The 24,507-nt window shown below is 48.3% G+C and overlaps 1 protein-coding gene across 1 annotated transcript; it reads left to right on the top strand.

The window, feature by feature from the left end:
• Nucleotides 1-1,942: 1,942 nt before the first annotated feature.
• On the top strand, nt 1,943-6,518 carry MYC (MYC proto-oncogene, bHLH transcription factor). The gene is made up of 2 exons (XM_056854398.1): nt 1,943-2,682; nt 5,947-6,518. The coding sequence occupies exons 1-2, from the start codon at nt 1,956-1,958 to the stop codon at nt 6,516-6,518; spliced, it is 1,299 nt and encodes a 432-aa protein (XP_056710376.1). The 5' UTR covers nt 1,943-1,955.
• Nucleotides 6,519-24,507: the final 17,989 nt, after the last annotated feature.

The raw sequence follows: 24,507 nt of genomic DNA, 5'->3' as shown, positions 1-24,507 counted from the left end.
CGAGTCCCCAGCGGTCTCCGAGGGAGCGGCGGTCGGCAGTTTTTTTAAGGTGGCTCCCGCGGCGCCGCGAGTTCGAGCCCCGGGCTTTCTCCGGCGCAGTTCCGGAGTTGCGGGGGGCGGGTTAATCATAGGCCATTTATCCCTGGGAGGTTTTGCCTCGGATTTGCCGCTCTCTAGATGCGCATTTTTTTTTCCGGTCCGAATTCTCTAAACTCTGCCCGGGGGGCTTATCGTTGAGGATTTGGAGGGGGGGAATGTGCGTCTGCCCTGACTAGGGCCATTTGCGCAAGGGAGGTTTTGGCTTCGATTTGCCACTCTCTAGATGCACACTTTCCCCATCCAAATCCCCAAAACTTAACAATAAGCCCCCATGCAGAGTTTGGAGAACTCCGATGGGGGAAATGGGCATCTAGAGAGGCAAATCCAAGGCAAAACCTCCCGTGCGTATATGGCGCTGGATGGCCCAGGCTAGCCTGATCTTGTCAGATCTCAGAAGCTAGGCAGGGTCAGCCCTGGTTAGTATTTGGATGGGAGACCACCAAGGAAGACCAGGGTTGCTGTGCAGAGGAAGGCACTGGCAAACCACCTCTGTGAGTCTCTGGCCATGAAAACCCCCAAAAAAGGGGTCGCCATAAGTCGGCTGCAACTTGACGGCACTTCACACACGCTGTGCATCTAGAGAGCGGCAAATCCAAGGCAAAACCTCCCGTCCATAAATGTTCATAAGAGTCATTGAGTGGGAAGGGACCGCCAGGGCCATCTAGTCCAACCCCCTGCACAACGCAGGGAATTCACAACTGCCTCCCCCCCCCACACACACACACCCAGTGACCCCTACTCCCTAAGGCAGGCGGAGGGCGAGGGGGCTCCGTCGCTTTATCCCAGCGGCAGGGGTGGGCGTGAGGGTCGTGGGGGGGGGGTCTTGCAGCTCGAGACGTCCTTTGCGCAGTCCGGTTTTGCAAACACAAAAAGTGGACGGGGGGCTGGTGGGGTGGGGTGGGGGGAGGCGTCGAGGGGGCGTTCCCGTGCCCCAAAGAGAAGGCTGGCTGCCTTAAGCCCCCATGCAGAGTTTTGAGAATTCAGATGGGGGGAATGGGTGTTCAGAGAGCGGCAAATCCTCCCGTGCGTTTTCGCCCTTGGTTGGAGCGCCGGGGTCGCCCCGGTTAGTGCCCGGGGTGGGAGACCCCCAAGGTCGCGACGCGGGGGCAGGCAGTGGCAAACTACCTTTGAAAACCCTAGAGGGTCGCTATAAGTCAGCTGTGACCATGCAAAAAAAAAGTTGTCGTTTTTCTTCCTTCCTTGTCCGCCTTCACTAGTGCAAGGGAGGCATCGATCTGCATTAGTGGCAGAAGCGGGGTAATTACTCCGGGGAAAGTACTCCACTGTTACTGCGTGGTTTTTTGGGGGGGTTAGGGTGTTGAGGGTCGTGATGCGGAAGCAGGTCATGGCAAAGTGCTCGGATTGTCTCTTGTCTTGAAAACCCTAGGGGGTCGCTCTAAATCGGCTGTGAGGAGGCGAAAAGAAAGTTGGGTTTTCCCCCCTTTACCATGCACCTTTACTAATGCAAGAGAGATGTTGATCTGCATTAGTGGCGGAAGCGGGTTTTTAGGGTGTTGAGGGTTGGGACGCAGAGGCAGGCCATGGCAAAACTACCTCGGGTTGTCTCTTACCTTGAAAACCCTGGGGGGTCCCCTATTAGTCGGCTGTGTCAACTCGAAAAGAAAGTTGGGTTTTTCCCCTTCCTGTGCACCTTTACTAATGCACGGGAGACGGTTGATCAGCAATAGTGGCAGAAGCGGGGTAACTACCCCAGGAAAATTACTCTGTTACTGCGTGGTTTTGGGGGGGGGGTTAGGTTGTTGGGGGTGGTCTGAGTCGAGGCAGGGCTCTGACCCCCCAGAAATAAACCATGCCCCCCTTTCTTGCCCCCCCATTAGGCCCCCTCCTCCGCCACGATGCCCCTGACGGCCCCGAGCTTCCCCAGCCGGACTTATGACTATGACTACGACTCGGTGCAGCCCTACTTCTACTTCGAGGAGGAGGAGGAGAACTTCTACCTGGGGGCGCAGCACCGGGGCTGCGAGCTGCAGCCGCCCGCCCCGTCGGAGGACATCTGGAAGAAGTTCGAGCTGCTGCCCACGCCCCCCCTGTCGCCCAGCCGCCGGGCGGGCTGCTTCCCCTCGCACGCCGACCAGCTGGAGATGGTGACCGAGCTGCTGGGCAGCGACGCCGTCAACCAGAGCTTCATCTGCGACCCGGACGACGAGGCTTTCGTCAAGTCCATCATCATCCAGGACTGCATGTGGAGCGGGGGCTCGGCCGCCGCCAAGCTCCAGAAGGTGGTCTCCGAGCGGCTCGCCTCCTACCAGGCTACCCGGCGGGAAGGCGGCACCCTCTCGGCCCGCAGCAGCACCGGCAGCCTGCCGCCCTCCTCGCCGCCGTCGCCCCAGACGCCTGTCTCCGCCAACACCTCCGCCTCCTCCTCGCCCGGCAGCGCCTACCTGCAAGACTTGGGCGCTGCAGCCGCCGAGTGCATCGACCCCTCGGTTGTCTTCCCCTACCCGCTGGGCGAGAAGACCCCCAAGCACGTCGAGGGGGTCGCCGCCACCACCTCCTCCCCCGACGCCAGCCCAGCTTCCTCGCTGGGGGGAGACACGCCGCCCACCACTAGCAGCGACTCTGGTGAGTTTGGGTCTCTGCAGGATGCTCTCTCGTGGCTCTTTGGGGGGGAGAGGAGCACCTGGGTAGTGGAGGGACCTTGTTCTAGTCTTGGACAATGTGTGTCTTGGTCACGGAATCATAGAGTAGGAAGGGGCCTGCAGGGTCATCTAGACCAACCCCCTGCACAACGCAGGAAATTCACAACTACCTCCTCCTCCAACACCCCCAGTGACCCCCTACTCCATGCCCAGAAGAAAGCCAAGATGCCTTCCCTCTCATGATCTGGCTAAGGTGGAGGGAACTTACCTAATGTTTCACGTTAGAGGCGTGCTGATTGTTTTATTTATTTGTTTAATTCACTTATACTCCAATTATCCCCCAACTGGAGTCCAAAGAAGCTTATAAAATTGACCCCGACTGTCTTGTATCCTCACAACAACCCAGTGAGGTAGGTTAGTCTGAGAGTGGGATTGGCCCCTGCTCCACTTTATCACGACAACCCTACGAGGTAGGTTAGGCTGAGAGTGGGATTGGCCCAGGGTGAACCAGGATGCTTCCATGGCGTGAGCGGGGATTCGAACCCGAGTCTCCCAGATACTAGTCAGAAACTGTTAATGACTACGCCACACTGTCTGTAGTGTGTTGGCAGTGCAATCCTAAACATGTTATGTTTGGAACCGAGCTCCGCTAAATTCAGTGGGACTTTATTTCATTTATTATGATCCAAGATCAGCCAATAAAGTGCAATAATATGTAAAGTTGCTCCAGTCTAAGCTCATTGAAATGAACGGGCTTAGACTGGAGTAACTCTAGGATTGCACTGTCAATTGCCTAGTAAAAAGGCATCTAGGGTTGCAGCCTTGGCAAAGGTAAGTGGTATGTGTAAAGCATATGCATGCAGTGAGAGGGTGGTATTATTCAAATACACTGTACAAGCAGTAGAACTTTTAATGAATTTTGGCCTACAGGTTAAGGGGAGATGTGGCCTGAACAGTTAGTTACCACCTTGCCCCAGCTGGGACACTTTGGACAGAGTTTTAAGGTGGGCGAGGAATTGTTTGCTCCCCACGGGATTTCCTCTCTGCTTCTCATTCTGTTGCTGGGAAAGCACTCTGCACCAGGAGGTGGTGCGGTCCAATATCTGTTCCCCCAATTGCAATAGACCCACTGCACAGAAGGTAACACTGAGGCCGTGAATCGTTTTTTTGGTGGAGACGGCTTGGCCGGTCCCCAGCTGAGGAGGGGCCGGAACCCACCTCTGCAAGACCAAATGAAACCCCGTAGAGTTTCGCTATCCGGGAGGGGAAAGGGGGGCCAACTGGGAAGCGTGAGCAAGAGCCATTATCTCATGCAGCCCCAAGTATTTCAAAAGGGGCAGTCCCTGCAAATCAAAGGTTTGAGCAAGAGCCCTCCCCCCCCTTATTTGGTCCCCACTTGGCTGAAAACATTGAGACATCTTTGCATTATATATCAGAACATTTATGAATCTTGGGGAGGTGGGAGAATCAAGGTGTTTAACTTGTGATCAGTATTTGTGTAGAGAATCCTGGGGGAGGAATGCCTGGTGTTTCCTTAAACCGCAGGCTGGCTGGCGCGAAGAAGATCGAGAGAGACACGTCTCTTTTCCTCCCCCTGCCCCAGATATTTCCGCGCCTCTGCAACCCAGTCCCTCTTAGCATGTGCATGCTTTTTTAGAAAATGCCACGTTAGCTACACTCGCAGCCAGCCTTCCCACGAATTAAGCTTCTTGGAAAAAGGAGTTCAGGGAGGGAGGAGGAGACCCTACTTTCCTTCTGTAAGGGGGCGGGGAGGGTCAGAGCTGGAGAAGGCAATTGAAAGCGACTGAATGTGCCCTTCAATCAAATCTGCTTCCCATTTGGACTTCCTGCGCAGGCGGTGGGAACGAGTTAAATATCTTCAGGGCGTTCACAAGGGCGGGGTTAGCCAACTGGGTGGAAGGCTGGAGGGGGAATGGGTTTTTCGAGATGTTTTCTCAGGTAGCTTTTAGCCTATGAGGCCCCGCCTTCTGCAGATCTCTTGGCGAGATCCTTACTTAGATCTTTATGGGGTGAGCAAGCCTTGCTGGGATTCTCTTGTGTGTGTGTGGAGGGGGGAGGGGACTTTTCTAAAGGGAGACAGGCAGCGTTGCACCACTCTTAGCAGCAGCCTCAGCACTCTTAGTGCCGTCGGCGGCGTGTTGAACGATTGTATAGTCTTGCTGCCTGACCTGGCTCAGACGACCGTATGCGCAGTCATGCTTTCCCACGGGCGTTTGCGCACTTATTTAAGCCTCTTGTGAACCAGGGTGAATGGCAGGCCTGGCTGTGTTGACAGAGGGTTTGGAGTCACAATTCTTGTTCGCATGTTGCGGCTGCCGCCTAGATGGCACACCTCTGACATATGCAGATGCACGCCGCCGTCTAATTATCTTGCATACGCTCCCTTTTGCCCAGCAGCTCAGGCTCAGCGCAGCATAACTCATTCTCTATTGGAGCCAGCGTGGAGTAGTGGTTAGAGCAATGGTTTGGAGCGGTGGACTCTGATCTGGAGAACCGGGTTTGATTCCTCCGCTCCACGTGAGCGGCGGAGGCTAATCTGGTGAACTGGATTTGTTTCCCCATTCCTACACACGAAGCCAGCTGGGTGACCTTGGGCTAGTCACAGCTCTCTCAGCCCCACCTCCCTCACAGGGTGTCTGTTGTGGGGAGGGGAAGGGAAGGTGATTGTAAGCCGGCTTGGTTCTCCCTGAAGTGGTAGAGAAAGTCAGCGTATAAAAACCAACTCTTCTTCTATCGTCGCAACAACCCTGTGAGGTAGGCTAGGCTGGGAACAGGTCCCCCAGAGAGCTCGGTGGCACTGAACCCCCAGATTCCTGGATCCTACCTGGGTACTCCAGTCACTTCCCTTGTGGGCCTCGGCCTGCCCTTGCCCTGGTGATTTTGGGAGGCTGCTGTTTGAGTTATGCAATCTTGTAATTTCAACATCTTGAGATCTGGAAGGCGGGATTCGGTTTAACAGCCCTTTGAGGAGCCTTATAGAAATGGGCAAAAGTGTTATCTTCAACCGTAGTTCTGTTGCATAACCGCCACGGGCCTCCTCCCTTGAAGAAGTTCAGCCTTCAAAGAAGCCCGGTTACACAATATTTTCAATCTGGCTTTAAGGTCAGCGTGTCCCCTTTGTGCAACTGTAAATAAACATCCATTTCAAGAGTAATAATTTAAAGGCGCTGTGCGTAGGACGGGGAGGGAAAGCAATTTTTTTAACCTGTCCTCTTTTCTTTTTCAGAAGAAGAAGAAGAAGAGGAGGAGGAGGAAATAGATGTCGAGACCGTGGAGAATGGCGCGACCCTGGAGAAAAGGCTGCCGGCCGCCAAGAAATCCGAGTCCCACACGCGCCGCAAACCCCCCCACAGTCCGCTAGTCCTCAAGAGGTGTCACGTCCCCACCCACCAGCACAACTACGCCGCCTCCCCCTCCTCCAGGGTCGAGTACCCCTCGGCCAAAAGGTTAAAGCTGGACAGTGGCCGGGTCCTAAAACAGATCAGCAACAACCGCAAATGCGCCAGCCCCCGCACGTCAGACTCGGAAGAGAACGACAAGCGGCGGACGCACAACGTCTTGGAGCGCCAGCGGCGGAACGAGCTCAAGCTGAGCTTCTTCGCCTTGCGCGACCAGATCCCGGAGGTGGCCAACAACGAGAAGGCCCCGAAGGTGGTCATCCTCAAGAAAGCCACGGAATACGTCCTGTCCATCCAGTCGGACGAGCACAGACTGATAGCCGAAAAGGAGCAGCTGCGGCGGCGGCGGGAACAGTTGAAAAGCAAGCTGCAGCAGCTTAGGAACTCTTCTTGTGTTTAAAAAGAGACAAAAATAATAAAGGATAATCCCCCTTATACGTTGGCGGGGGTATACATAGACTGGGATTAAGGCCACATATTGACACAACTTTAGTGCTTCTTAAGAGACGAAAAAACACCCACATGAGTACTGGCGAACTTGATGATTTCATGGACGCGTTCATTGCATGCCCTATGACTACACAACCTTGACGGGGAGGCCGGCCAGAACCTCAAAACTGCCTCATAACAAAACTTTGGGTAGAAGGGGGGCCGAAAGCTCTTCACGCTTGGGGGACTGACTTTTATTTTTTTTCCCTTTTTTATTTTTCTCTTTTTTTTTTTGTATTTAAAGCCGTTTCCCACCCCTTTAAAAGCGGTTCCTTCCCTCCCCCCAAAATCGGCTGTTGTAGATATATTTACACATCTTAATGACATGTAAATATCTTTAATAAAAAAATCTTTATAGAAAAATTCTTTAAAAAAAACAGCGCAATGGATAATGCTTCGAGGTTGTGGCAACTGGATCGGTGACTTGTCTTTTTGAACTTTTTTGTGCCATAACATTTCATATATATAAAAAATCCTGCTCATTTTTATTTAAAATACTTTTTGGTCATCTTTTTTTAAAGAAATGATTTTATTTTGTGTTTCTAGATAAATAAAATATTTGCCCTAAATCTTAACGAGCTGCATCGTGTATAAACTGCTCTATTTATATATATTTTTTGCCTTTGAGTTTGAATCTTAACTACTTACCAGAACAATGTGCAGAATTGTTTACTGGCAATAGTCATGAGCATGTTGTGTGTGACTGAGCTTCGTGGCACCGAGGTCATGCCTGGTCAGAACGTGGTGGTGGAGGAGGGAAACATCCTCAAGTCACAGGTGACTTACAGTGACCCCGTAGGGTTTTCAAGGCAAGAGACTTTCAGAGGTGGTTTGCCGTTACCTCCCTGTGTGTAGCGGCCCTGGATTTCCTTGGTGGTCTCCCATCCAAGTACTAACCAGGGTTAGCTTCCAAGGTTTGATGAGATCAGGCTAGCCTAAGAAGAAGGAGGGTTGGTTTTTATACGCCGTCTTTCTCTACCACTTAAGGTAGAATCAAACCGGCTTACAATCATCTTCCACTCCCCACAGCAGACACCCTGTGAGGTAGGTGGGGCTGAGAGAGCTGTGACTAGCCCACGGTTACCCAGCTGGCTTCATGTGGAGGAGTGGGGAAACCAATCCAGTTCACCAGATTAGCCTCCGCCTCTTATGTGGAGGAGTGGGGAATCACACCTGGTTCTCCAGATCAGACTCCACCGCTCTTAACCATCACGCTGGCTCTGGTCAGGGCTCAGTTTGATTCACCAACAACAAAGGGGGGAAAAACAACCCTAAACAGAAGTACCTGAAAGGTCAAGAAAAAAATAAACATCCAAGACCAAAGGCTTTTGCAGGGCCCTATGTGTGTTATATGTCATAATAGATTTTATCCTGAAATAAATATATACATATTTTATACTTACATGATTTTTAGATTGTATAACCTTTGGCCTTGGATGCTTATTTGTTTTTTCTTGACCTTTTGGGTACTTAATTCAGTTTGATAAGAGAACAACCCATTGCTTGCTATACTGGTCTACCCAGTGCATGGGGGGGTGGGGGGAGCTTGGATGAGCACATTCAAATTCCAAGCCACAGGACCCGGAAAAGCCTCCCCAGTGCCAGTGCTGTTGAAGCTGCTGTTCTGCTGGTTGTCAAGATTTTCTGGGGGGGCCCAACCAGCAATTGATCCCATAATGCAGACTGGTTGAATTGAGATCTAATGGGTTCATTCTGCTGGCAAAGTTCCATACTCATTAGACCATAAGAAAAGCCCTGCTGGATCAGACCGAGGCCAACCAGGTGCCTCTAGGAAGCCCCCAAACAAGACGACTGTAGCAGCATTGTGCTGCCTGCGTTCCAAAGCACCTAATATAATAGGCCTGCTCCTCTGATCCTGGAAAGAATAAGTATGCATCATGACTAATATTCACTTTGACTAGTAGCCATGAATAGCCCTCTCCTCTATGAACATGTCCACTCCCCTCTTCAAGCCTTCCAAGTTGGCGGCTGTCAGCACATCCAGGGGCAGGGAGTTCCACAATGTATGTGTTGTGTGTTCCTTTTGATTCACCCCTGGTGATAAGAGAACCCTTCCGCTGGTGACCCTCTGTTCTATTATGAGAGGGAGAAAAGCTTCCCCCTGTCTGCTCTCTCCATACCATGCATAATTTGTAGACCTCTATCATGTCTCCCCTTAACCACTGCCTTTCCAAGCTAAACAGCCCTAAGCGTCCTCTGGCTTAAAGCTTCCTTTCTGTGTTGCAAAGGTAAATCAAAGTTGTTTCCAGGCGGCTTATATTCAGTTGGACAGGACAGGCCCTCTTTAACTTGGATCCATCCTTCCAGTGCAAAGTAGTTCACATATTTAACCCTGTAGTGGGACCTCAGTGGGATTTCTCTGGAGGCCTTGGAGCCTCTTTCAGGCTTGGTATGAAAGCTACCCTACAATGTTTGGAGGCGCATAGGGTTGGGTTCTCGGGTTGGACCAATGCACGGCTGGATGTTTGCCGCTCCTCCAAAACATTCTCCCAACCTATGAGGACAAGGTTATGCATGTTGGGAAAAGCTCTTAACAGCCTCGCTGGAGTCTTTTGCTTTAGTTGTCCTATCCTACTTCAGGCTTAGATGCTGCTCCTGGGCATATACCAGGGTAAGCCCCCTTTTAACAAAGCGGATGGTGGAACTCAGACCCTGAATTGGGGCTTCTCCAAAATGTGGAGCTGGATGGAAAAGAAAAAATAGAGAAATACATTTTATTTTAAGGCGCTATATAAGGATTATAAACATTAAAAATGGTGACATATGGCACTATGGCATAAGGCTGATAGACCTGTGCCACATGCTGGATGTGTTTCAGCCGGCAGGCCTTCATCAGTGGTCAAATTAAACCCACGTAACGCATAGACAAATATTTACAAACGTACAGACATGAGGGGCTGTGGCTCAGTGGCAGAGCATCTGCTTGGCATGCAGAAGGTCCCAGGTTCAATCCCCGGCATCTCCAGTTAAAGGGACTAGGCAAGTAGGTGATGTGAAAGACCTCTGCCTGAGACCCTGGAGAGCCACTGCCGGTCTGAGCGGACAATACTGACTGTGATGGACCAAGGGTCTGATTCAGTAGAAGGCAGCTTTGTGTGTTCATGTGTCCCTCCCCACATATTGCTCCATCTTTCCCAGATTATTAAACGTGGGTAGTAGTCAGAATCCAGTTTTGGGGAGGGGCCGTGGCTCAGTGGTAGAGCATCTGCTTGGCATGCAGAAGGGTCCCAGGTTCAATCCCCAGCCTCTCCAGTTAAAGGGACTAGGCAAGTAAGTGATGAGAATGTGTATGCAAGTATCAACCTGGTAAAGCAGTGTTTCCACCCAACCTTGGGTACCCAGCTTTTGGTTTTTTTAAAGGTTGGGTTCTTCCCCCATTTTTCCTGTTCTCCAAAACATGTCCCAAGTTAAATGAAGACCACAGCATTTTCATTGCATTTTATTTTTGCAGCTACAGTGTTCCACGAAACAGCCAGATCTGAAACAAGTTTTATTAAAATGTTTCTGGTCAGCCTCATAATAAAATCTTCCTGAAATGACTAACAAAACTCCAATATTTATCAACAAACCCCCCCCCCCAAAAAAAGTACAGTAATGTAAAAATGTTGAGATCTTACAAAGAGTGGTTTGGAAAAAGCATTCACAGGAGCAAGTTGGTAAGAGAAGAAGGAGGGTTGGTTTTTATATGCCGACTTTCTCTACCACTTAAGGGAGATTCAAACCGGCTTACAATCACCTTCCCCTCCCCACAACAGACACCCTGTGAGGTAGGTAGGGCTGAGAGAGTGTGACTAGCCCTAGGTTACCCAGCTGGCTTCACGTGCAGGAGTGGAGAAACCTACCCGGTTCACCAGATTAGCCTCCGCCGGTCATGTGGAGGAGTGGGGGAATCAAACCCGGTTCTCCAGATCAGACTCCACCACTCCAATCCACCGCTCTTAATCACTACACCACACTGGCTCCCAACTACTTTGCATTTTCTTTCTTATCCTCTCCCCGCCCCCCACCTTTATGGATCTGTCTCTATTTAAATATAGTTGCTTTCCCATGTGTTAAGCTCTTTGAACAAGAGACGCAATAAATTCCTAATAAATGAATACTTTGGGAGAACTAACCTGTTGGGCGGGTACAGGTTGCCTGAGTCGGACCCGTTAAAACAGTTTCGTGTCAGCTGGAATGAAAGAGAGGTATTTTTCGTGGATTGATTTCATGTGTGGCTATGAAGCCGTTGGAAACTGTGTGTGGGCTGTGAGGCTCAGGGGTTAGGTCATGTGCATTCTGATGCAGCCGCTCAAGGGCAGCCTTGGCTTCGGCCTTATGAAGTAGATTACTCTTATGCCCGTTTTATAGACAGGAGAAAAGGGCAGCTGTGAAGTAGCAAGTTGCCCATGGTAAAATGAAATCACCTACTGCATGGTTAAGTAAAACCAGGAGTCCAGAGGGGAGAGGCTGTGGCTCAGCGGTTGAGCATCTGCTTGACATGCAGAAGGTCCCTGGTTCAATCCCAAGTATCTCCAGTTAAAATGTGGTAGTTGGTGATCAGAAGAGCATGCCTATTATATTAGGAGCGTTGGAACACAGGCAGGATAATGCTGCTGCAGCCGCGTTGTTTGCGGGCTTCCTAGAGGCACCTAAACAAGACAGCTGCAGCAGCATTATCCTGCCTGTGTTCCACAGCACCTAATATAATAGGCATGCTTCTCTGATCCTGGAGAGAATAGGTATGCCTCATGACTAGTAGTCATTTTGACTAGTAGCCATGAATACCCCTCTCCTCCATGAACATGTCCACTCCCCTATTCCAAGTTGGCAGCCATCCTGGGGCAGGGAGTTCCACAATTTAACTATGTGTTTTGTGAAACACTTGCTGCCTGGTCCTTACGGGAGATGCCAGGGACCTTCTGCACGTCAAGCAGATGCCCTACCGCTGAGCAACAGCCCATCCCCCTCTCCTGCGTAATGACAACTCCCCGGAAGCAAAAAGCTGGCCCATGGTGGGGGGGGGGGAAGTCCGGGCTGTTTGCAGGGAGTTTGTCGTGCTGTTTCAGAGGCGCATTTGAGCCCAGCATGCACCACCTGTAGTCTGAAACAGTGCCCTCCTTCCATTCTGCCACCTCGTCCCCTTACATACGCAGGCCAGGCCTAGCTCAGCTGGTTGCCAGACCCGCTAGCCATAAAGGGAATCTCCAATTCCATTTAGTTGAGGGAAGGAGAAGGTATCCGGCAGACAGAGAGCAGGCTTGGAAATCTGGTATCCCTTAATTTCCAGATGGATAGGCTGATGTCATTCTGTGACAATGGGAGGAATTTTGGCTCCGAGCAAAAGGCTGCATCCTTCTACCTCTCCTGAAAGGCAAAGACAACTTTTGTTCTTGCTTATGTGAGGCATAAAGCTGCCCTTGGAATACCGGCTCGCTGGTTGTCTCCTCTCTTCGCCTGGAGAAACTGGTAAATGCCAAAGATTTTGCTGGCTGGCATTTCGGATATAGAAGAGGAAAAAGAAGAAGAGTTGGTTTTTATATGCCGACTTTCTTTACCACTTAAGGAAGAATCAAACCGGCTTACAATCACCTTCCCTTGCCCTCCCCACAAAAGACACCCTGTGAGGCAGGTGGGTCTGAGAGAACTGTGACTAGCCCAAGGTCACCCAGCTGGCTTTGTGTGTAGGAGTGGGGAAACAAATCCGGTTCACCAGATTAGCATCCGCCACTCATGTGGAGGAGTGGGGGAATCAAACCCGGTTCTCCAGATCAGAGTCCATCACTCCAAACCAACGCTCTTAACCACTACACCACGCTGGCTCTCTGATCTGCTGTAGATTTTCTAGAAGAGGGCAGAAGACAGGAGGGGGGACTATAAAGGGAAGGAAACTGGGGGGCAGGTGAGAAATAAGGGAGCTGTTCCTGTTGGCAGCAGAGGATAGGACTCTCAATAATGGTTTTAAATTACAGGTGGAGAGGTACCAGTTGTATATTAGGGAAAATATTTTTTACACTAAGAGTTGTTTGACAGTGGAATCAGCTGCCTAGGGAGGTGGTGCGCTCCCCCTCACTGGTGGTCTTTAAGCAGAGGCTGGACAAACACTTGTCAGGGGTGCTCTAGGCTGATCCTGCATTGAGCAGGGGGTTGGACTAAATGGCCTTTATGACCACTTTCGACTTTATGGTTCTATGATTTTCAGGGACCCCAGAAGCCCTACTGAAGTGCGGGTTATTTATTTAGAGCAGTGGTTCCCATACCTTTCGAGCCACCGCCCCCTTGGTTCCACAAACTCAACCCCAGCGCCCCTTACCCTATCCTATAAAAGGCATTATTCAAAACGGGGGGTTGCATGACTCACTAAAGAAGATAATAGCAATACAATTTCAAAATAGTAACAATTAATTGCACATCTATTCGAAATCAAATTAAAAGTTTTTTAGTTGAAATTTATTCAACAAAACTGATTAACTTGATCCAGTTGTACCAGCTCTTCAAAGTCTGGGAAGAAATTCTGATAGTTTCCATCAAATTTGACAGCATGGTGCCATAGCTCGATCTATTGTAAATTAGTGAATGACACAGTTGAAGGGGCCCTCCTCTAGCGCCCCCAGCCCCTGCTGCCCTCTTGCCTCTTAATGTCCCCATAGGTAATCCCACCGCCCCCCCAGGGGTACTGCCCACTTTGGGTACCACTGATTTAGAGGTTTATTTTGTTTATGCTTATTTAAAGATTTTCCATGCTGGGTTGGGGGGTGCCAGATTTGTTTTATATTTATTTAAATAATGTATACCCTGGTTTTCTCCCTGCCGATGTAAATTACGATGATTGTTCTCTCCTTCCTCAATGTTATCTTCCCAACAACAACCCTCTGAGGTAGGTCAGGCTGAGGGAGGGTGAATGGGCCATGGTCATCCAGGGAGCTTCCATGGCAGAGTGAAGATTCGAGCTGGTGTCTCTGAGAACTGGTGTTTCTGTAGTGGTTAGGAGCGAAATACTCTGATCTGGAGAACCGGGTTGGTTTCCCCACTCCTACACACGAAGTCAGCTGGGTGACCTTGGGCTAGTCACAGCTCTCTCCAAACTCAGCCCCACCTACCTCTTAAGGTGTCTTTTGTGGGGAGGGGAAGGGAAGGATATTGTAAGCTGGTTTGATTCTCCTTAAAAGGTAGAGAAAATCACCCTATAAAAACCAACTCTTCTTCTTCTTCTCTCCAAAGAGGACCCGAAGTGCTTTATGTCAATCTCCTCTCCTCCATTTGGCTCTCACAACAACCCTGTGAGGCAGGTTAGGGTGAGTGTTTGAGAGTAGCCCAAGGTCAGCCAGGAAGCTTCCAGGGCCGAATGGGGATTTGAACCTGGCTCTCCCAGACCCTAGTCCAACATTCTTCTTCATTGATGGAGAAGCAGGGTGTCGCAAGTATCATTATTTTCATCTGTGAAAAATTAGAGGGCAGGAGTCCATTGTCTGCTTGGAAATGTCCTGTCCTATGCTTCTCCTCACTTCAAGGGAGAGATCTACAGCCTTTGAAATCAAAAGTGTGGGATCTGAGTGGACCTAGGGCTATGGGGCAGAGCCTGTGGGGTTGTATGTGTGGCGGGGTGAAGCCCAGAGAACATCAGAAGTGGAGCCCGTCTGTTTACTGGTGGTGTATATATACTGACAAAGCTGTGTGGGTGTCTGCATGTGTGTGCGCATGTGTCTAGAGAGGGGGTTGCCCTTGATTTTGTGGCATTTGGCCTCCAAACAGGCTCACACATTGGTCACGGGCTGCCTTTTTAATTGGACAGTTGGCAGCCTCCAAACAATATTCTATTTATTTATGTCAGCCCAAAAGCTTTCTCCCCAGGGATCTTGTCCAATTTTCTTTGCAATCCGCCATGCCACTGTGAGGTGACATGTTGATTTCCCTGTAGATTTGTTGTTGTTTTTTTAAAGAAAGTTGAATAATTAGATGCTATGAATTAAGAGCTTTATAGCATATAAAACCATTTCAAAAAAGAGTACCATTTCAAAAAACAGACAAACCAAAGCAGCCAAAACTATACAATAATGTCAGAGGCTTAGTAAATTGTGGTAAAAGTCATGCCAGCTCTATTAACATTTAGTAATCATCTTATGGAATTTCTGACATTTTAGATATAGAACAACATTAATCTCAGAGAATATTATTTTACCGACATTTTTTAAAAGAAAGAAATGAGTAAGATATTGGCTTGTATCTCATTCTGAAAACGTTACGGGCCCATCCATCTTTGGAAGAAACTATGCCATCTACCTTGAGTCTCAGAGAGAAAGAGGGTCTATAAATAATGTAAATAAATTAAATAAATAACATTTCTGCTGGTTCTCTCCTACCACTGTTGACTTCCACCTTTTGCCCTCTACACATAAACACATGAAGCTGCCTTATACTGAATCAGACCCTTGGTCCATCAAAGTCAGTATTGTCTACTCAGACTGGCAGCAGCTCTCCAGGGTCTCAGGCGGAGGTCCTTCAAATCACCTACTTGCCTAGTCCCTTTAACTGGAGATGCAAGGGACTGAACCTGAGACCTTCTGCATGCCAAGCAGATGCTCTACCACTGAGCCACATCCCCTCCCCGGCGTGCATCAAGCTTTTAAAGGAATGACCAGCTCTTTGTCCCTGGAAGTTAACACTGCAATGAGTGTATTTATTAGTCTTTTATTTACTCTACTGCTGAACCACGACCCCTCTATGATGTTTCTGAAGGTCCATGGCCAATCTTTCAGGGTTCTCAGTGGGCTGCTTGGGGAGGCAGAACCAGGAAAGCCCATCTCCACAAGCAGATCATGTTAGATATGGAACTTTACATTATGTTGCAAAGGTCGAAGCGTTTAGAGGTAGGTGGAGTTATTCTGGGAAAAGAAACCCTGTTTTATCTAAAAGGATGAATGTTCATTTTTTGGCTCGGTTTGGACGTCGAGCAAAACCATGATTTCATTCCACTAACTATGGTTAGTGTGATCATCCAAACACAGGCCATTTCATTCACTATGGTTGGTTAATGTGTACCAGATCAGGATCTGAATCCATGAAAATGGATCCACCAGAGCGCTTCTGCAGAGAGAAGGATTTCCACGGGATGGAGTGTGGCTTACTAACTTCCCCTGCAACCCAAAATATCTCCTCCCACTGAATACTACAGCAACTGGGGGGGGGGCATTTTGGGATGAAGGGAGAAGCAAGGACATCCCTCTGCCTGTAGAAATGTTGCAGTGGATCCCAGCCCATGGTTCAAACATCCAAAAAAGGATATTGCAGAGCTTGAAAAAGGTGCAGAAAAGAGCAACCAAAAGGATCAGGGGACTAGAGCAACGGCACCATGAGGAGTCCTGCTCAGATGAGCAATGCTGTCATGGCGGAGAATACAGGGAGGTGGCTCTGCAGATATGAGAGTCAATGGCCATCATAAGAATGTAAGAAAGGCCGTGCCGCATCAGACCAAGGCCCACCAAGTCCAGCAGTCTGTTCACACAGAGGCCAACCAGGTGCCTCCAGGAAGCCCCTTTACTAACTTGATTGTATCCAGCTGGGAACCTTTACAAGTTAGCCCAGTAAGGGATTGGAATTTGTAACATGAGATACAAAATGGATATGAAGAGGGACTGATGAAGAATTAGAACTTGAAACAGCTGTCTTCCTCTTCCTTCCTGACAAGGGGAACACACCTGAATATATTCAATAGAGAAAAGTCTCTGACCTGCACCTGTAAAACAAGAAAATTTGAGAGAGAGTGTCAGACATGGGACTTTCACAATCATATTTATTGCATCTCAGTGTTTGTATACAGTTGATTTAAACTTGCTTTTTTGGCATGTAATACATTTTTGCATTTTGTTATACTCCTTGTGCATATTGGTTTCTGTGTACGGTTTAGTACAACCTCCAGGTACTAGCTGGAGATCTCCTGCTATTACAGCTGATCTGCAGGTGATCGAAATCAGTTCTGGAGAAAATAGCTGCTTTGGCAATTGGACTCTATGGCATTGAAGTCCCTCCCCTCCCCAAACCCCACCCTCCTTGGGCCCCAAAAACCTCCCGCCGGTGGAGAAGAGGGACCTGGCAACCCTACCTTAGGATCAGGCCTATTGAAATGCTGGGCCTCTCCAGAACAATGCGAAACAGGCAAGAAAAGGTCTTTGTCTGAGCCAGCTGGACAAGAATTCCAAACATTCCTGCTTGGCCTTGAAGCCATCAGCTAATCTCACATTGCTCTTTTGAAGGGAAACGTGGGTGGGCAGCTTCTTACTGCGGAGGCCTGCCCATGCAGGGCGGGATGGCCTTGAATAGGCCTCCCGCCCTCTCAGGGGCCAGGCCGCAAAACGGCAGCTGGCCCGGCACCGGCTTCTTGGGTCCCATTCCAGATGGGGAGGGCCCCAAACCAGCTGTCCACTTCATAGGGAGGTGGGGACTCCGCAAATGATCCAAGTTAAACTAAAGAATCAAATCAGTAAATTCAGCAGTATGGCTGAATTGAGCCTACGTGTTTTGCCCTGAAAAAGGAAATGAAGTTTTAACTACCCTACGTATTTAGTTTGTTGATTTACTTCACCTTCTGGAGCAACAGAAAACAACTCCTCCCTTTTCTGACAACAGCAACCCTGTGAGGTTGGCCAGGCTGAGATTTTGTGAAGAGCCCACAGTTACCCAGCGAGCTTCCATGGCAGAGTGCTCAGCGGTACAGAATCTGCTTGGCATGCAGAAGGTCCCAGGTTCAATCCCCAGCATCTCCAGTTAAAGGGACTAGGCAAGTAGGTGATGTGAAAGACCTCTGCCTGAGACCCTGGAGAGCAGCTGCCGGTCTGAGTAGACAATATTGACTCCGATGGACCAAGGGTCTGATTCAGTATAAGGCAGCTTTACTAATTTGCCACTCTAGCCTCGACACCACACTGGCTCAACCTCAGAGCTCCTGAATGCGCTCTGTGGATAAGACAACACTTCTTGCCAACAGAAGGTGCGCTGAAAATTCCTCTGGCATGAGTGAAAAACCCTGCTCCCACCCCATCATCCCATCCTATATAAATGCCAAACAGCGATGATAATATTACAAATTTTGCAACCCCCAAGAATTGGCAGTCTTGACCGGCGAGGCAAATTAATCCAAGGGATGCTGAGCTGCATAAGCACATAATTTACAGTTGGGAGGAGGCTAATGTTGAATTTGAAACCTATTTTTCCCCCCTCATCACTGTTCGCGCAGAGTGCATGCATGCTCAGCCTCACGCACTAGGACTGGATCCATCAGTGCCTGGGAGGCACAGATTCTTTGATCATGGGAAATTAAATGGAGGCGAACTGCTGGGTCCTTTGCCATTCCTTTTAATTTCCTCCTCAAAGCCTCCTTCATTGCACACGGCGATAATGCATGCGTGCCTCTCGTCGCGCAGCAGAACGCAGCATCTACAGCCTGTCATCAAGAACCCAACTGACATTTCCTTTAGTGAGTCTGCGGTGTGTTGGGGAAGGGGGGGAAAAACAACCGTTTATTTTGGGATAATGTTTACCACACAGGTTGTTTTTTAAAAAAACGCTCACAGGATATGTTCTTGTCAACCACAATTAAGGCGAATGAGTCAGACGGGTTCCTAAAAGGAGACAAAACCGATTTAAGGGGGTTTGTTTATGGAGGTGTGCCGGTTGTTATCTCAGTGCTATGGAAGAAGAAGAAGAAGAAGAAGAAGAAGAAGAAGAAGAAGAAGAAGAAGAAGAAGAAGAAGAAGAAGAAGAAGAAGAAGAAGAAGAAACAACAACAACAACCACTACCATCTCCCTCTCTCATAATACTAGAACACAGGGTCATCTGCTAAAGCTGGAGGGTGACAGATTCAAAACAGATAAAAGGAAGTATTTCGTCACACAACGCACAGTTAAATTGTGGAACTCCCTGCCCCAGGATGTGGTGATGGCTGCCAACTTGGAAGGCTTTAAGAGGGAAGTTGACATGTTCATGGAGGAGAGGGCTATTCATGGCTGCTAGTCATGATGCATACCTATTCTCTCCAGTATCAGGGGAGCATGCCTGTTATATTGTGTGTGTGTAAAGCGCCGTCAAGTCGCAGCCGACTTATGGCGACCCCTTTTTGGGGTTTTCATGGCAAAAGACTACCAGAGGTGGTTTCCCAGTGCCTTCCTCTGCACAACAACCCTGGTATTCCTTGGTGGTCTCCCATCCAAATACTAACCAGGGCAGACCCTGCTTAGCTTCTGAGATCTGGTGAGATCAGGCTAGCCTGGGCCATCCAGGTCAGGGTGCCTGTTATATTAGGTGCTTTGAAACACAGGCAGGCCAATGCTGCTGCAGTCGTCTTGTTTGTGGGCTTCCTAGAGGCACCTGGTTGGCCACCGAACAGACTGCTGGACTTGATGGGCCTTGGTCTGATCCAGCATGGCCTTTCTTATGTTCTAATGTCCTTGTATGTGCCCCACCAACCAACTGGGACCCATCCAGCTGCATGCAATTGTGCCATAGTTTTCCTGGGTAGAGGCTGTCAGGGGGAAGGAGGGAAAGCTTAAAATGGGGACAAATAAAGGTAGGTTGGCTGGTAGGTAGGAAGGAGAGAAGGAAGCAGGAAAAGGATGGAGTCTACAGGAGATTTCAGGGATGGGAAAGAGGAAATCATGGGGAGGAGGAAATGAGATGCCCCCCGCAAGTCCTTGTGGGTCCCCTTGCTTGTCAATATAATTCTCAACTCAACCAAATTTGAGGATGCTTAAATCTGGAGACTGGAGCCATGAATGGACAAGAAAGATCTTTGTGTGTGTGTTAAGTGCAGTCAAGTCACAGCTGACTTCTGGCGACCCCAGCAAGGGGCTTTCAAGGCAAGTGAGAAGCAGAGGTGGTTTGCCAATACCTTCCTCTGCAGAGCCTTTCTTGGTGGTCTCCCTTCCAAGTACCGATGCTGCTTAGCTTATTGCAATCCCAGCCAGGGGCTTTCAAGGCAAGTGATAAGCAGAGGGGGTTTGCCAGTGCCTTCCTCTGCAGAGCCTTTCTTGGTGGTCTCCCTTCCAAGTACCAATGCTGCGTAGCTTCAGACTAATGGCGACCCCCAAGGCAAGTGAGAAGCAGAGGGGGTCAACCATTGCCTTCCTCTGCAAAGCCTTCCTTGTTGGTCTCCCTTCCAAGTACTGACAACCCTATGGCCAATTACTGGTGTAAGGAAATAAACATTGTCCTGTGAATGTAAGGGGACCACTTGAAAAATTGGCAACCCTGCTGGCAGTAAATAACAAATTTGTCAAAAGTTTCCATGAAAGCATCTTCCAGCTGTGTATTCTGATTGCATTTCTGAGATGACAAAGGCAGTCGTATCAAAATAAAACAAGACGTTGAGTGCACTTGGAGCACTGCCACTACTCAATAATTCTGGCAATAGTATCAGAGCTGATCCAAGATATTGGCAGTCCCCCTCCCCTGCTCCTTTGACACCTCTAGCACTTATATTAGGAATGATAGGCCTTGTTCACTATGGCGGAAAAATTGGCTTTCCACTCCTCTGTTTTTGAATATTTTGTAACATCCTGACTGATGAAGAGTTCTGTAGGGCTCGAAAGCTCGCAGAATATTTTGCGTCAATTGGGTTGGTTCTAATGAAAGATGTTACATGGATTTTGTTCCTGTGTTTTGGATTTTGTGCAGTCCAGTATGGCGGCTTACCACTTTCTCCCCACTACTGCTGTTAAACTATCTTCTTGATATTCCGAGAGACAGATAGTTGTGTTACATATGTTAACCTCAGCTAGAATGATCTTTGCTAGGCAGTGGAACCAGAAAACCTCCCCTAAGACACCTGATTGGATGTCAAGAATAAAAAGAGGTTTATATTTCAGTGAGGTTAACCACTTACCCCCCGCCCCCAAATAATGATATCAATAATGTAGACCTGTTATGGACAGGAACAATTCCATCTAGATGTTAGGAAGAATTTCCTAACAGTCAGAGTGGTTCCTCAGTGGAACAGGCTTCCTCGGGAGGAGGTAAGCACTCCTTCCCTGGAGGTTTTAAAGCAGAGGCTAGATGGCCATCTGTCAGCAATGTTGATTCTCTGACCTTAGGCAGATCATGAGAGGAAGGGCATCTTGACCATCTTCTGGGCATGGAGTAGGGGTCACTGGGGGTGTGGGGGGATATTTGTGAATTTCCTGCATTGTGCAGGCAGTTGGGCTAGATGACCCTGGTGGTCCCTTCCAACTCTATGATTCTATGATTCAAAGAATGGAAATGTCCATTTTATAATAGGATATAGTTTTGGTTAAGCGAGAAGGGGTTACTGATGCAGAGTTGTAAAGTATTTCATGCGACTTCATGTGATTGTGTGACTTTTTGTTTCTAGGTATATATTTATTGCTGACTGTTCATTTTTATTAACAAAACTAAAACAAATAAATAAATGCAAAGGTAACGTTTAAAATTAAAGCTCAGACGTACCCCAGAGAATCGATCATTTCTCCTCGATGGGGAAAAAGGTGCCTCACAGCTTCATTCTCCTCTCCTCCATCTTATCAGCACAACAACAGCTCTCTGAAATAGCTCAGGCTGAGAGGGAGGCTTCAACCCCAATAACACACTCTGGGGAGCATGCCCCACTGACTAAAATGGGCCTTGCTTCTGCACAGAACCATTTGAGTTTGCTATCCGTGTGACTAGCCCAAAGTTAACCAAGCAAGCTTCCATGGCAGAATGGGAATCTGAATCTGGGACCCCCAGAGCCCAGTGGCATGCTCTAACCACTACACACTGCCTAGCTATCAATCAGCTAGCATGGTAGTTAGCGTGCTCTGAAAACGAATAGCTGTGAGCAGCTAAGCCAGGATTCGAGAAACTGTAAAACAGGATGCTCTGCTGTGACCTCTTTTATATAGTCTTTATTTATGTACAAAAGTGTTTATTTCCTTACAACATTTATACCCCGCCTTTCTCCCCAACGGGGACCTAAAACAGCTAACATAATTTCCCTCTTTTCTCCACACTTATCCTCACAACAACCTTGTAAGGTAGGCGAGGCAGAGAATGTGGGACTGACCCAAGGTCACCTAGCAAGGTTCCATGGCACAGTGGAGATTTTGAACCTGGGCCTTCCAATTCGAAGTCCGACACTCCAACTGCTACACCATGTTGGCTCTTGTGTAGCTTGAACCGTCAGGGAAACATAAGCTTCAATTGATTTAACCTCCCCCACCCCCCACCGGGCATCTGAGCCCATAGAAATCCCATCAATTAAAGAAGCTCTTTTGGTGGGTAAACAAGAGAGAGCCTTTTCAGTGGCAGCCCCACAATTATGGAACAACCTCCCAGAAGGTACACCTGGCCCTCTCATTTTAGGAGGCACCTGAAGATGGTTTTTATTTAGGATGTTGTTTGATTAAATTAGTCCTAAATTTCTGATTTAAATCTTTGGTTTCATGTATTTTCACCTACTCTATTTTAATTTTAAATTGTGGAACTCCCTGCCCCAGGAGTTGGTGATGGCTGGCAACTTGGAAGGCTTTAAGAGGGGAGTGGACATGTTCATGGAGGATAGGGCTATTCATGGCTACTAGTCAAAATGAATACTAGTCATGCTGCATACCTATTCTCTCCAGGATCAGAGGAGCATGCCTATTATTTTAGGTGCCGTGGAACACAGGTAGGATAATGCTGCTGCAGTCGTCTTGTTTGGGGGCTTCCTAGAGGCCCCTGGTTGGCCACTGTGTGAACAGGCTGCTGGACTTGATGGGCCTTGGTCTGATCCAGCGGGGCCTTTTTTATGCTCTTATGAGGTAGAGCTAACCTGAGAGACATCCCTTAATGCATCACAGTTGAGCGTGAATTTGAACTCAAGAATGTACAGTCTGATGATGATGATGATGATGAAATTATTAAACAGTATTCCAAAGGGAAAAGGTGAGCAGAATAGGATATCAATCCACACTGGGAAATCCTTATTTACAATAAACAACACTGCCTGCCCTATGTTTCCTAGACACAAGTGTGGCCGTGTTCTCTCTTCTTTTGATTGATTTAGACGGACCTTGGTCTGATCCAACATGGCTTTTCTTATCATAGAACCATAGAGTTGGAAGGGACCACCAGGGTCATCTAGTCCAACCCTCTGCACAATGCAGGAAATTCACAACTACCTCCTCCCCACACACCCCCAGTGACCCCTACTCCAGGCCCAGAAGATGGCCAAGATGCCCTACCTCCCATGATCTGTTTAAGGTTATATGGCCATCTGTCAGCAATGTTCTTATGTCGGTTTCATGTATGTTTACCTACTCTATTTTATATATTTTATTTATATTGGTCTGATCCAACCCCTTTTCTTAAGGCTTTTCTTATGTTCTTATGTCAGTTTCAAGAGCCCCGTGGCGCAGAGTGGTAAGCTGCAGTACTGCAGTCAAAAGCTCTGCTCAAGACCTGAGTTCAATCCCAACAGAAGTTGGTTTCAGGTAGCCGGCTCAAGGTTGACTCAGCCTTCCATCCTTCCGAGGTCGGTCAAATGAGTACCCGGCTCGCTGGGGGTAAAGGGAAGATGACTGGTGAAGGCACTGGCAAACCACCCCGCAAACAAAGTCTGCCTTAAAAACATTGGGATGTGACGTCACCCCATGGGTCAGGAATGACCCGGTGCGTGCACCTTTTTTTTAATGTCGGTTTCATGTATGTTTACCTACTCTTTTTGATGTATTTTATTTATCTTGTAAGCCGCCTTGAGCTCCATAAGGAAGAATGGCAGAGAATAAATATACAAACCTGCTTGCAAAGCGTGCTTCCTCCTTTGATCTGCTTTTATTATTATTATTATTATTATTATTATTATTTATTTTTGTGCAGCACCAAGCTGCTGTCCTTAGGCACAGCTACAGCGCCTGGTTTAAACACACACACACACAAACACACACAAACCCTTTTCTTATGTTCCTATGTCGGTTTCATTGATGTTTACCTACTCTATTTTATGTATTTTATTTATATTTAGAGTTGCCAGCTCCAGGTTGGGAAATACCTGGAGATTTTGAGGGTGGAGTCTGAGGAGGGTGGAGTCTGGGGAGGGACTTCAGTGCCATAGAGTCCAATGGCCAAAAGCAGCCATATTCTCCAGGGGAACTGATCTCTGTAATAGCAGATCTCCAGCCACGAAAGCTCATACCCTACCAGAAAATATTTTTGTTAGTCTTTAAGGTGCTACTGGACTCTTGCCCTTTTCTACTACTGCAGACAGACTAACACGGCTACACACTGTGATTTATTTTTATTGTAAGCCGCCTTGAGCTCCAAAAGGAAGAAAGGCAGCGAATAAATATACAACTCTGCAAGCAAAGCGTGCTTTCTGCTGTGCTCTCCTATCGTCATCATCATTATTATTATTATTATTATTATTGCAGCACCAAGAAGCTGTGCTTAGGCACAGCTCCACCGCCTGGTTTAAACACACACACACACACACACACACACACACACACACACACACACACTTTTCTTATGTTCCTATGTCAGTTTCGTGTACGTTTACCTACTCTGTTTGATGTATTTTATTTTTTATTGTAAGCCGCCTTGAGCTCCAAAAGGAAGAAAGGCAGCGAATAAATATACAACTCTGCAAGCAAAGCGTGCTTTCTGCTGTGTTCTCCCATCATCATCATCATCATTATTATTATTGCAGCACCAAGAAGCTGCGCTTAGGCACAGCTCCAGCGCCTGGTTTAAACACACACACACACACACACACTTTTCTTATGTTCCTATGTCAGTTTCGTGTACGTTTACCTACTCTATTTGATGTAGTTTATTTTATATTGTAAGCCGCCTTGAGCTCCAAAAGGAAGAAAGGCAGCGAATAAATATAGAACTCTGCTAGCAAAGCGTGCTTTCTGCTGTGCTCTCCTTTCAT

This window comes from Euleptes europaea, chromosome 8 (genome assembly GCF_029931775.1).
Source record: "Euleptes europaea isolate rEulEur1 chromosome 8, rEulEur1.hap1, whole genome shotgun sequence".
In the NCBI taxonomy this organism is placed as follows: Eukaryota; Metazoa; Chordata; class Lepidosauria; order Squamata; family Sphaerodactylidae; genus Euleptes; species Euleptes europaea.
This window is presented reverse-complemented; position numbering and strand designations above follow the sequence as displayed.